Source organism: Salmo trutta, chromosome 19, assembly GCF_901001165.1.
Source record: "Salmo trutta chromosome 19, fSalTru1.1, whole genome shotgun sequence".
In the NCBI taxonomy this organism is placed as follows: domain Eukaryota; kingdom Metazoa; phylum Chordata; class Actinopteri; order Salmoniformes; family Salmonidae; genus Salmo; species Salmo trutta.
In genome coordinates, this window is record NC_042975.1 from 11021199 (window position 1) to 11035317 (window position 14119).

The 14119-nt window shown below is 37.3% G+C and overlaps 1 protein-coding gene across 1 annotated transcript in view; it reads right to left on the reverse strand.

Moving 5' to 3' along the window:
• LOC115153979 (rho GTPase-activating protein 26) overlaps positions 1-14119 on the reverse strand; it is a 137935-nt gene that overhangs the window by 50837 nt on the left and 72979 nt on the right. The window contains exons 6-8 of the mRNA XM_029699714.1: positions 13613-13723; positions 1729-1833; positions 1242-1371 (exon numbers count right to left, since the gene is read on the reverse strand). Coding sequence (XP_029555574.1) covers positions 1242-1371; positions 1729-1833; positions 13613-13723 — 346 coding nt within the window. The remainder of the gene's footprint in view (positions 1-1241; positions 1372-1728; positions 1834-13612; positions 13724-14119) is intronic.

Consider the following 14119-nt stretch of genomic DNA (forward strand, 5'->3'; position numbering starts at 1 on the left):
AGAAGCAGAGAGAAGCAGAGAGAGCAGAGAGAAAAGCAGAGAGAAGCAGCATAGAGAAAAGCAGAGAGAAGCAGCATAGAGAAAAGCAGAGAGAGAAGCAGAGAGAAGCAGAGAGAAAAGCACAGAGAAGCACAGAGAGAAGCAGAGAGTGAAGCAAAGAGAAGCAGACAGAGAAGCAGAGAGAAAAGCACAGAGAAGCAGCATAGAGAAAGGCAGAGAGAGAAGCAGAGAGAAAAGCAGAGAGAAAAGCAGAGAGGAAAGCAGAGAGAAGCAGAGAGAAGCGCAGAGAGAAGCAGAGAGAAGCAGAGAGAAAAGCAGAGAGAAGCAGAGAGAAAAGCAGAGAGAGAAGCAGAGAGAAAAGCAGAGAGAAGCAGAGAGAGAAGCAGAGAGAGAAGCAGAGAGAGAAGCAGACAGAGAAGCAGAGACAGAAGCAGAGAGAAAAGCAGAGAGAGAAGCAGAGAGAGGCAGAGAGAAAAGCACAGAGAAGCACAAAGAGAAGCAGAGAGAGAAGCAGACAGAGAAGCAGAGAGGAGCAGAGAGAGAAGCAAAGAGAAAAGCAGAGAGAAAAGCAAAGAGAAGCAGAGAGAAGCAGAGAGCAGAGAGAAAAGCAGAGAGAAGCAGCATAGAGAAAAGCAGAGAAAGAAGCAGAGAGAGAAGCAGAGAGAAGAAGAGAGAGAAGCAGAGAGAAGCACAGAGAGAAGAAGAGAGAGAAGCAGAGAGAGAAGCAGAGAGAGAAGCAGAGAGAAAAGCAGAGAGAAGCAGAGAGAAGCATAGAGAAAAGCAGAGAGAAGCAGACAGAGAAGCAGACAGAGAAGCAGAGAAAGAAGCAGAGAGAAAAGCAGAGAGAAGCAGAGAGAAGCAGAGAAAGAAGCAGAGAGAAAAGCAGAGAGAGAAGCAGAGAGAAGCAGAGAGAAGCAGAGAGAAGCAGAGAGAAGCAGAGAGCGGGCAATGAAAAAAATGGTTTCGGTTACCAATTTATTACTGCACATGCTCAGTGCCCTTGTCACCTCTTGGAGTCTCATCCTGAATACAATTACTCTTGTTGTTTCTATGGGGAAATGTACATCTATTTGTACAACAACACTGGTACTACTTCTCTAAATGATACAAATAAATGACTAAATAGTGATATGATATGTGACCTTATTGCAGAGAGAGAAAGAAGTGTCTGTGTGTGAGAGTGAGAGACAGTGAGATCGAGAACGGAGTGAGAGAGACAGAGAGCAGGACGGGACACTCACGTTTCTCCTGTACAAACAGATATCCCTCCATGGTGCCATGGCTGATGCTCTTGTGTTCATGGGGGTTCTCCTTCATCTTCCTCATCAGACACTCCACCTCAGACCGGGTGCTTTCAAAACGGTTCCGCGTCTTACAGGGCAGGAGAGGAGACAGAATGATGGAAACATCCCAGCTACCATCCTGCGTTCTGAGCTATTGACCACTGTCTGTAGTTGTTGGGTTAGGGCTATTGACCACTGTCTGTAGTTGTTGGGTTAGGGCTATTGACCACTGTCTGTAGTTGTTGGGTTAGGGCTATTGACCACTGTCTGTAGTTGTTGGGTTAGGGCTATTCACCACTGTCTGTAGTTGTTGGGTTAGGGCTATTGACCACTGTCTGTAGTTGTTGGGTTAGGGCTATTGCCTTGAAAGGCCTCTGGGTTGGAAAAATAGGAAATCTGATCAGCACCTCATGCCTGTAATGTATGGCATTAACATGCATCTTACATTCTGAATACTGATGGTGAGGTCTGTCTTGAAGTGGTTGAAGTCTTTGGCCAGCTCGTACCCATGATGGTAGTAAGTAAACAGCCCTTGAAGGAATGCCAGCAACTAGAACGGATGTAGAGGAAGACAGGGAGAGGAAACACGGCTGAGAAACATTCCTCTCAACTCAATTAAATGAAATCAACCAAATCTACTCTAATTTGTTTTCAAAGGTACTTGTTGTCAACTACATTCTAAAGCTACATATGTAGGATCTTAATTTGATGACCCTGTTGCAGGAGAACTTTCCTGAAATGCAGGAAATTGAAGTGTATTCGAGGTTAAAAAAGCTTTTTGAAGTTTGTCATTTCCACTTCGAAAATTCTGACTTGAATTTTCCTTAGGAAAAATGTATCGACCCCTACAAAAATGTCTGTTAATTATAATCCACATACTGTAATAATTCACATTTCCTGTTGCTGCAGCATTATTTTCCTGCTGTAGTGAACTGGCTCAAATTAAGATCTTACATCTGTTAATGTATCTACATTGTGGAGACAGTGTGGTTCATAGAGAGATGAGCTGATTGAGCATAAAAGTTGTATAGATTAAATGAACTGTAGTACAGTAACAAGCATATCACTACACTTGCAAAAACTTTTGCTAAACACGTGTATGTGACCAATAAAAGTTTATTTGATTTGAGTAGTACAGTAACAGTAGTGCAGTAACTGTAGTACAGTAACAGTAGTAACAGTAGCACAGAAACAGTAGTACAGTAACAGTAGAACAGAACAAGTAGTACTGTAACAGTTGTACAGTAACAGTAGAACAGTAACAGTAGAACAGAACAAGTAGTACTGTAACAGTTGTATAGTAACAGTAGTACAGTAACAGTAGACAAGTAGTACAGTAACAGTAGAACAGTAACAGTAGAACAGTAACAGTAGAACAGTAACAGTAGACAAGTAGTACAGTAACAGTAGAACAGTAACAGTAGAACAGTAACAGTAGTACAGTAACAGTAGACAAGTAGTACAGTAACAGTAGAACAGTAACAGTAGAACAGTAACAGTAGTACAGTAACAGTAGACAAGTAGTACAGTAACAGTAGAAGAGTAACAGTAGTACAGTATAACAGCAACAGTAGAACAGTAACAGTAGAACAGTAACAGTAAAACAGTAACAGTAGTACAGAAACAGTGGAACAGAAGAACAGTAACAGTAGAACAGTAACAGTAGCACAGTAACTGTAGAACAATAACAGTAGAACAGTAACTGTAAACTGTAACAGTAGAACAGAACAAGTAGTACTGTAACAGTAGAACAGTAACAGTAGAACAGAACAAGTAGTACTGTAACAGTTGTACAGTAACAGTAGAACAGTAACAGTAGAACAGAACAGAACAAGTAGTACTGTAACAGTTGTACTGTAACAGTAGAACAGTAACAGTAGAACAGAACAAGTAGTACAGTAACAGTTGTACAGTAACAGTAGTACAGTAACAGTAGAACAGTAACAGTAGCACAGTAACAGTAGACAAGTAGTACAGTAACAGTAGAACAGTAGAACAGTAACAGTAGAACAGTAACAGTAGTACAGTAACAGTCGACAAGTAGTACAGTAACAGTAGAACAGTAACAGTAGTACAGTAACAGTAGTACAGTAACAGTAGTACAGTATAACAGCAACAGTAGAACAGTAACAGTAGAACAGTAACAGTAGAAAAGTAACAGTAGAACAGTAGAACAGTAACAGTAAAACAGTAACAGTAGAACAGTAACAGTAAAACAGTAACAGTAGAACAGTAGAACAGTAACAGTAAAACAGTAACAGTAGAACAGTAACAGTAGAACAGTAACAGTAGAACAGTAACAGTAAAACAGTAACAGTAGTACAGTAACAGTTAAACAGTAACAGTAGAACAGTAACAGTAGTACAGTAACAGTAGAACAGTAACAGTAGAACAGTAGTACAGTAACACAGAACAGTAACAGTAGTACAGTAACAGTAGAACAATAACAGAAGAACAGCGACAGTAGTAGTACAGTAATAGTAGAACAGTAGAACAGTAGTACAGTAACAGTAGAACAGTAACAGTAGAACAGTAACAGTAGTACAGTAATAGTAGTACAGTAGTACAGTAACAGTAAAACAGTAACAGTAGAACAGTAACAGTAAAACAGTAACAGTAGAACAGTAGAACAGTAACAGTAGAACAGTAACAGTAGAACAGTAACAGTAAAACAGTAACAGTAGAACAGTAACAGTAGTACAGTAACAGTAAAACAGTAACAGTAGAACAGTAACAGTAGTACAGTAACAGTAGAACAGTAACAGTAGAACAGTAGTACAGTAACAGTAGAACAGTAACAGTAGTACAGTAACAGTAGAACAATAACAGAAGAACAGCGACAGTAGTACAGTAACAGAAGTACAGTAATAGTAGAACAATAGAACATTAAAAGTAGAACAGTAACAGTAGAACAGTAACAGTAGTACAGTAATAGTAGTACAGTAGTACAGCAACAGTAAAACAGTAACAGTAGAACAGTAACAGTAGAACAGTAACAGTAATACAGTAACAGTAGTACAGTAACAGTAGAACAGTAACAGTAGAACAGTAGAACAGTAACAGTAGAACAGTAGTACCGTAACAGTAGAACAGCAACAGTAGAACAGTAACAATAGAACAGTAGTACAGCAACAGTAGAACAGTAACAGTAGAACAATAACAGAAGAACAGTGACAGTAGTAAAGTATCAGAAGTACAGTAATAGTAGTAGAGTAACAGTAGAATAGTAGTACAGTAACAGTAGTACAGTAACAGTAGAACAGTAACAGAAGAACAGCGACAGTAGTACAGTAACAGTAGTACAGTAACAGTAGTACAATAATAGTAGTACAGTAACAGAAGTACAGTAATAGTAGTACAGTAACAGTAGAACAGTAGTACAGTAACAGTAGAACCATAACAGTAGAACAGTAACAGTAGTACAGTAACAGTAGCACAGTAACAGTAGTACAGTACCAGTAGTACAGTAACAGTAGAACAGTAACAGTAGTACAGTAACAGTAGTACAGTAACAGTAGAACAGTAACAGTAGTACAGTAACAGTAGAACAATAACAGAAGAACAGCGACAGTAGTACAGTAACAGAAGTACAGTAATAGTAGTACAGTAACAGTAGAACAGTAGTACAGTAACAGTAGAACCGTAACAGTAGTACAGTAACAGTAGAACAGTAGTACAGTAACAGTAAAACAGTAACAGTAGAACAGTAACAGAAGTACAGTAACAGTAGAACAGTAGAACAGTAACAGTAGAACAGTAACAGTAGTACAGTGACAGTAGAACAGTAGTACAGTAGGAGTAGAACAGTAGTACAGTAACAGTAGAACAGTAACAGTAGAACAGTAACTGTAGAACAGTAACAGTAGAACAGTAGTACAGTAACAGTAGAACAGTAACAGTAGTACAGTAACAGTAGTACAGTAGGAGTAGAACAGTAGTACAGTAACAGTAGAACTGTAACAGTAGAACAGTAACAGTAGAACAGTAACAGTAGTACAGTAACAGTAGAACAGTAACAGTAGAACAGTAGAACAGTAGAACAGTAACAGTAGAACAGTAGTACAGTAACAGTAGAACAGCAACAGTAGAACAGTAACAATAGAACAGTAGTACAGTAACAGTAGAACAGTAACAGTAGAACAGTAGTACAGCAACAGTAATACAGAAACAGTAGAACAGTAACAGTAGAACAGTAACAGTAACAGTAGTACAGTAACAGTAGAACAGTAACAGTAGAACAATAACAGAACAGCGACAGTAGTACAGTAACAGTAGTACAGTAACAGTAGAACAGTAGTACAGTAACAGTAGAACAGTAACAGTAGTACAGCAGTACAGTAACAGTAGAACAGTAACAGAAGAACAGTAACAGTAGTACAGTAACAGTAGAACAGTAGTACAGTAAAACAGTAATAGTAGAACTGTAACTGTAGTATAGTAAGAGTAGAACAGTAACAGTAGTACAGTAACAGTAGAACAGTAACAGAAGTACAGTAACAGTAGAACAGCAACAGTAGAACAGTAACAGTAGAACAGTAACAGTAGAACAATAACAGAAGAACAGCGACAGTGGTAAAGTAACAGTAGTACAGTAACAGTAGAACAGTAGTACAGTAACAGTAGAACAGTAATAGTAGAACAGTAGTACAGTAACAGTAGAACAGTGACAGTAGAACAGTAGTACAGTAAGAGTAGAACAGTAGTACAGTAACAGTAGAACAGTAACAGTAGAACAGTAACAGTAGAACAGCAGTACAGTAACAGCAGAACAGTAGTAGAGCAACAGTAGAACAGTAACAGTAGTACAATAACATTAGAACAGTAGTACAGTAACAGTAGAACAGCAACAGTAGAACAGTAACAGTAGTACAGTAACAGTAGAACAGCAGTACAGTAACAGTAGAACAGCAACAGTAGAACAGTAACAGTAGAACAGTAGTACAGTAACAGTAGAACAGCAACAGTAGAACAGTAACAATAGAACAGTAGTACAGTAAAAGTAGAACAGTAACAGTAGTACAGCAACAGTAGAACAGTAACAGTAGAACAATAACAGAAGAACAGCGACAGTAGTAAAGTAACAGTAGTACAGTAATAGTAGAACAGTAGTACAGTAACAGTAGAACAGTAACAGTAGAACAGTAGTACAGTAACAGTAGAACAGTAGTACAGTAACAGTAGAACCGTAACAGTAGAACAGTAACAGTAATACAGTAACAGTAGCACAGTAACAGTAGAACAGTAACAGTAGAACAGTAGAACAGTAACAGTAGAACAGTAACAGTAGAACAGTAGTACAGTAACAGTAGAACAGCAACAGTAATACAGAAACAGTAGAACAGTAACAGTAGAACAGTAAAACAGTAACAGTAGAACTGTAACAGTAGAACAGTAAGAGTAAAACAGCAGTACAGTAACAGTAGAACTGTAACAGTAGTACAGAAACAGTAGAACAGTAACAGTAGAACAGTAACAGTAGAACAGTAGTACAGTAACAGTAAAACCGCAGTACAGTAACAGTAGAACTGTAACAGTAGAACTGTAACAGTAGAACAGTAACAGTAAAACAGCAGTACAGTAACAGTAGAACTGTAACAGTAGTACAGAAACAGTAGAACAGTAACAGTAGAACAGTAACAGTAGAACAATAACAGAACAGCGACAGTAGTAAAGTAACAGTAGTACAGTAACAGTAGAACAGTAGTACAGTAACAGTAGAACAGTAACAGTAGAACAGTAACAGTAGAACAGTACTACAGTAACAGTAGAACAATAACAGAACAGCGACAGTAGTAAAGTAACAGTAGTACAGTAACAGTAGAACAGTAGTACAGTAACAGTAGAACAGTAACAGTAGAACAGTAACAGTAGAACAGCAGTACAGTAACAGTAGAACTGTAACAGTAGAACAGTAACAGTAGTACAGAAACAGTAGTACAGTAACAGTAAAACAGTGACAGCAGAACAGAACAGTAGAACAGTAATAGTAGTACAGAAACAGTAGAACATTAACAGTAAAACAGTAACAGTAGAACAGTAACAGTAGAACAGTAACAGTAGAACAGTAACAGTAGAATAGTAACAGTAGAACAGTAACAGTAGAACAGTAACAGTAGAACAGAAACCATAAAACAGTAACAGTAGAACAGTAACAGTAGAACAGTAACAGTAGTACAGTAACAGTAGAACAGTAGTACAGTAACAGTAGAACAGTAACAGTAGTACTGTAACAGTAGAACAGTAACAGTAGAACAGTAACAGAAGAACAGCGACAGTAGTAAAGTAACAGTAGTACAGTAACAGTAGAACAGTAACAGTAAAACAGTAGTACAGTAACAGTAGAAAAGTAACAGTAGTACAGTAACAGTAGAACAGTAGTACAGTAACAGTAGAACAGTAGTACAGTAACAGTAGAACAGTAACAGTAGTACAGTAACAGTAGAACAGTAACAGTAGAACAGTAACAGTAATACTGTAACAGTAGTACAGTTACAGTAGAACAGTAGAACAGTAACAGTAGAACAGTAACAGTAGAACAGTAGTAGAGTAACAGTAGAACAGCAACAGTAGAACAGTAACAGTAGTACAGTAAGAGTAGAACAGTAGTACAGTAAGAGTAGAACAGTAGTACAGTAACAGTAGAACAGTAACAGTAGAACAGTAACAGTAGTACAGTAACAGTAGAACAGTAACAGTAGAACAGTAACAGTAATACAGTAACAGTAGTACAGTAACAGTAGAACAGTAACAGTAGAACAGTAGTACAGTAACAGTAGAACAGCAACAGTAGAACAGTAACAATAGAACAGTAACAGTAGAACAGTAACAGTAGTACAGTAACAGTAGAACAGTAACAGTAGAACAATAACAGAACAGCGACAGTAGTAAAGTAACAGTAGAACAGTAACAGTAGAACAGTAACAGTAGTACAGTAACTGCAGTACAGTAACAGTAGAACAGTAACAGAAGTACAGAAACATTAGTAACAGTAATAAAGAAACAGTTTAACAGTCGTACAGTAACCATAGAACAGTAACATTAGTATAGTAACAGTAGTACAGTAACAGTAGTAACAGTAATACAGTAACAGTAGCAACAGTAACAGTAGAACAGTAACTGTAGAGCAGTAAATGTAGTATAGCAACAGTAGAACAGAAACAGTAGTAACAGTAGAATAGTAACAGTAGTACAGTAACTGCAGTACAGTAAGATTATAACAGTAACAGCAGTACAGTAACATTACTAACAGTAATAAAGTAACAGTTTAACAGTAGTACAGTAACAGTAGAACAGTCACAGTAGAACAGTAGCCATAAAACAGTAACAGTAGAACAGTAACAGTAGAACAGTAACAGTAGAGCAGTAAATGTAGTATAGCAACAGTAGAACAGTAACTATAGTACAGTACCAGTAGACCAGTCACAATAGAACAGTAACAGTAGAACAGTAACAATAGAACAGTAACCAGAGAACAGTAACAGCAGAAAAGTAACAGTAGTACAGTAACTGCAGTACAGTAACAGTAGAACAGTAACAGAAGTACAGAAACATTAGTAACAGTAATAAAGAAACAGTTTAACAGTAGTACTGTAACTATAGAACATTAACAGTAGTATAGTAACAGTAGTACAGTAACAGTAGTACAGTGACAGTAGAACAGTAGTACAGTAGGAGTAGAACAGTAGTACAGTAACAGTAGAACAGTAACAGTAGAACAGTAACTGTAGAACAGTAACAGTAGAACAGTAGTACAGTAACAGTAGAACAGTAACAGTAGTACAGTAACAGTAGAACAGTAACAGTAGAACAGTAGAACAGTAGAACAGTAACAGTAGAACAGTAGTACAGTAACAGTAGAACAGCAACAGTAGAACAGTAACAATAGAACAGTAGTACAGTAACAGTAGAACAGTAACAGTAGAACAGTAATACAGCAACAGTAATACAGAAACAGTAGAACAGTAACAGTAGAACAGTAACAGTAACAGTAGTACAGTAACAGTAGAACAGTAACAGTAGAACAATAACAGAACAGCGACAGTAGTACAGTAACAGTAGTACAGTAACAGTAGAACAGTAGTACAGTAACAGTAGAACAGTAACAGTAGTACAGCAGTACAGTAACAGTAGAACAGTAACAGAAGAACAGTAACAGTAGTACAGTAACAGTAGAACAGTAGTACAGTAAAACAGTAATAGTAGAACTGTAACTGTAGTATAGTAAGAGTAGAACAGTAACAGTAGTACAGTAACAGTAGAACAGTAACAGTAGTACAGTAACAGTAGAACAGTAACAGAAGTACAGTAACAGTAGAACAGCAACAGTAGAACAGTAACAGTAGAACAGTAACAGTAGAACAATAACAGAAGAACAGCGACAGTGGTAAAGTAACAGTAGTACAGTAACAGTAGAACAGTAGTACAGTAACAGTAGAACAGTAATAGTAGAACAGTAGTACAGTAACAGTAGAACAGTGACAGTAGAACAGTAGTACAGTAAGAGTAGAACAGTAGTACAGTAACAGTAGAACAGTAACAGTAGAACAGTAACAGTAGAACAGCAGTACAGTAACAGCAGAACAGTAGTAGAGCAACAGTAGAACAGTAACAGTAGTACAATAACATTAGAACAGTAGTACAGTAACAGTAGAACAGCAACAGTAGAACAGTAACAGTAGTACAGTAACAGTAGAACAGCAGTACAGTAACAGTAGAACAGCAACAGTAGAACAGTAACAGTAGAACAGTAGTACAGTAACAGTAGAACAGCAACAGTAGAACAGTAACAATAGAACAGTAGTACAGTAAAAGTAGAACAGTAACAGTAGTACAGCAACAGTAGAACAGTAACAGTAGAACAATAACAGAAGAACAGCGACAGTAGTAAAGTAACAGTAGTACAGTAATAGTAGAACAGTAGTACAGTAACAGTAGAACAGTAACAGTAGAACAGTAGTACAGTAACAGTAGAACAGTAGTACAGTAACAGTAGAACCGTAACAGTAGAACAGTAACAGTAATACAGTAACAGTAGCACAGTAACAGTAGAACAGTAACAGTAGAACAGTAGAACAGTAACAGTAGAACAGTAACAGTAGAACAGTAGTACAGTAACAGTAGAACAGCAACAGTAATACAGAAACAGTAGAACAGTAACAGTAGAACAGTAAAACAGTAACAGTAGAACTGTAACAGTAGAACAGTAAGAGTAAAACAGCAGTACAGTAACAGTAGAACTGTAACAGTAGTACAGAAACAGTAGAACAGTAACAGTAGAACAGTAACAGTAGAACAGTAGTACAGTAACAGTAAAACCGCAGTACAGTAACAGTAGAACTGTAACAGTAGAACTGTAACAGTAGAACAGTAACAGTAAAACAGCAGTACAGTAACAGTAGAACTGTAACAGTAGTACAGAAACAGTAGAACAGTAACAGTAGAACAGTAACAGTAGAACAATAACAGAACAGCGACAGTAGTAAAGTAACAGTAGTACAGTAACAGTAGAACAGTAGTACAGTAACAGTAGAACAGTAACAGTAGAACAGTAACAGTAGAACAGTACTACAGTAACAGTAGAACAATAACAGAACAGCGACAGTAGTAAAGTAACAGTAGTACAGTAACAGTAGAACAGTAGTACAGTAACAGTAGAACAGTAACAGTAGAACAGTAACAGTAGAACAGCAGTACAGTAACAGTAGAACTGTAACAGTAGAACAGTAACAGTAGTACAGAAACAGTAGTACAGTAACAGTAAAACAGTGACAGCAGAACAGAACAGTAGAACAGTAATAGTAGTACAGAAACAGTAGAACATTAACAGTAAAACAGTAACAGTAGAACAGTAACAGTAGAACAGTAACAGTAGAACAGTAACAGTAGAATAGTAACAGTAGAACAGTAACAGTAGAACAGTAACAGTAGAACAGAAACCATAAAACAGTAACAGTAGAACAGTAACAGTAGAACAGTAACAGTAGTACAGTAACAGTAGAACAGTAGTACAGTAACAGTAGAACAGTAACAGTAGTACTGTAACAGTAGAACAGTAACAGTAGAACAGTAACAGAAGAACAGCGACAGTAGTAAAGTAACAGTAGTACAGTAACAGTAGAACAGTAACAGTAAAACAGTAGTACAGTAACAGTAGAAAAGTAACAGTAGTACAGTAACAGTAGAACAGTAGTACAGTAACAGTAGAACAGTAGTACAGTAACAGTAGAACAGTAACAGTAGTACAGTAACAGTAGAACAGTAACAGTAGAACAGTAACAGTAATACTGTAACAGTAGTACAGTTACAGTAGAACAGTAGAACAGTAACAGTAGAACAGTAACAGTAGAACAGTAGTAGAGTAACAGTAGAACAGCAACAGTAGAACAGTAACAGTAGTACAGTAAGAGTAGAACAGTAGTACAGTAAGAGTAGAACAGTAGTACAGTAACAGTAGAACAGTAACAGTAGAACAGTAACAGTAGTACAGTAACAGTAGAACAGTAACAGTAGAACAGTAACAGTAATACAGTAACAGTAGTACAGTAACAGTAGAACAGTAACAGTAGAACAGTAGTACAGTAACAGTAGAACAGCAACAGTAGAACAGTAACAATAGAACAGTAACAGTAGAACAGTAACAGTAGTACAGTAACAGTAGAACAGTAACAGTAGAACAATAACAGAACAGCGACAGTAGTAAAGTAACAGTAGAACAGTAACAGTAGAACAGTAACAGTAGTACAGTAACTGCAGTACAGTAACAGTAGAACAGTAACAGAAGTACAGAAACATTAGTAACAGTAATAAAGAAACAGTTTAACAGTCGTACAGTAACCATAGAACAGTAACATTAGTATAGTAACAGTAGTACAGTAACAGTAGTAACAGTAATACAGTAACAGTAGCAACAGTAACAGTAGAACAGTAACTGTAGAGCAGTAAATGTAGTATAGCAACAGTAGAACAGAAACAGTAGTAACAGTAGAATAGTAACAGTAGTACAGTAACTGCAGTACAGTAAGATTATAACAGTAACAGCAGTACAGTAACATTACTAACAGTAATAAAGTAACAGTTTAACAGTAGTACAGTAACAGTAGAAAAGTCACAGTAGAACAGTAACCATAAAACAGTAACAGTAGAACAGTAACAGTAGAACAGTAACAGTAGAGCAGTAAATGTAGTATAGCAACAGTAGAACAGTAACTATAGTACAGTACCAGTAGACCAGTCACAATAGAACAGTAACAGTAGAACAGTAACAATAGAACAGTAACCAGAGAACAGTAACAGCAGAAAAGTAACAGTAGTACAGTAACTGCAGTACAGTAACAGTAGAACAGTAACAGAAGTACAGAAACATTAGTAACAGTAATAAAGAAACAGTTTAACAGTAGTACTGTAACTATAGAACATTAACAGTAGTATAGTAACAGTAGTACAGTAACAGTAGTAACAATAGTACAGTAACAATAGTAACAGTAGTAGAGTAACAGTAGAACAGTAACAGTAGAACAGCAACAGTAGAACAGTAACAGTAATAAAAGTAGTACAGTAACAGTAGAACAGTAACAGTAGAACAGTAACTGCAATACAGTAACAATTTAACAGTAACAGTAGTACAGTAACAGTAGTACCAGTAGTACAGCCATAGTAGTAACAGTAGAACAGTAACAGTATAACAATAACAGTAGTAACAGTAGTACACTAACAGTAGTACAGTAACTGTAGTACAGTAAATGTAGAATAGTAACAGTAGAACAGTCACAGTAGAACAGTAACCATAAAACAGTAACAGTAACAGTAGAACAGTAACAGTAGAACAGTAACAGTAGTAAAAGTAGTACAGTAACAGTAGAACAGTAACAGTAGAACAGTAACAGTAGTGCAGTAACAGTAGTAAAAGTAGTACAGTAACAGTAGAACAGTAACAGTAGAACAGTAACAGTAGAACAGTAACAGTTGAACAGTAACAGTAGAACAGTAACAGTTGAACAGTAACAGTAGTACAGTAACAGTAGAACAGTAACAGTTGAACAGTAACTGTAGTATAGTAACCATACAACAGTAACAGTAGAACAGTAACAGTAGAACAGTAACAGTAGAACAGTAACAGTAACCATAGAACAGTAACAGTAGAACAGTCACAGTAGAACAGTCACAATAGTAGGGTTGCAAAACCCTAGTACCTTTCCCCAAATTCCCAGGTTTTTCCAACCAGGATTTCGGAAAAACCTGGACGTTTTGGGAAAGGTACTAGGGTTTTGCAACCCTAAGCAGTATACAGTAAAAGACAGCAGATGCTGAGGGCGGTTGGCATTCTCACTCACCGGCTCTACAAAGTCAAACATCTTCCTTTCCTGGACTTCCTGCACCTTGAACACGTACTCCAGAGACACCTCATAGAAATGCTGCCGCACGTGGTCCACCTGACTGTCTGCCTGCACAACACACACGACTCTGTTGGAACTAACGTTCAGGACACACACATCACCTCAGGATTGAAGTGAGACAACTCACAAACACATAAAGGTAAACATGGACCTACTGCAGCAAGGGAAAGGTATGTGCTTACTTCATGGAAACATGGATCTACTGCAGCAAGGGAAAGGTATGTGCTTACTTCATGGAAACATGGATCTACTGCAGCAAGGGAAAGGTGTGTGCTTACTTCATGGAAACATGGATCTACTGCAGCAAGGGAAAGGTATGTGCTTACTTCATGGAAACATGGACCTACTGCAGCAAGGGAAAGGTGTGTGCTTACTTCATGGAAACATGGATCTACTGCAGCAAGGGAAAGGTATGTGCTTACTTCATGGAAACATGGATCTACT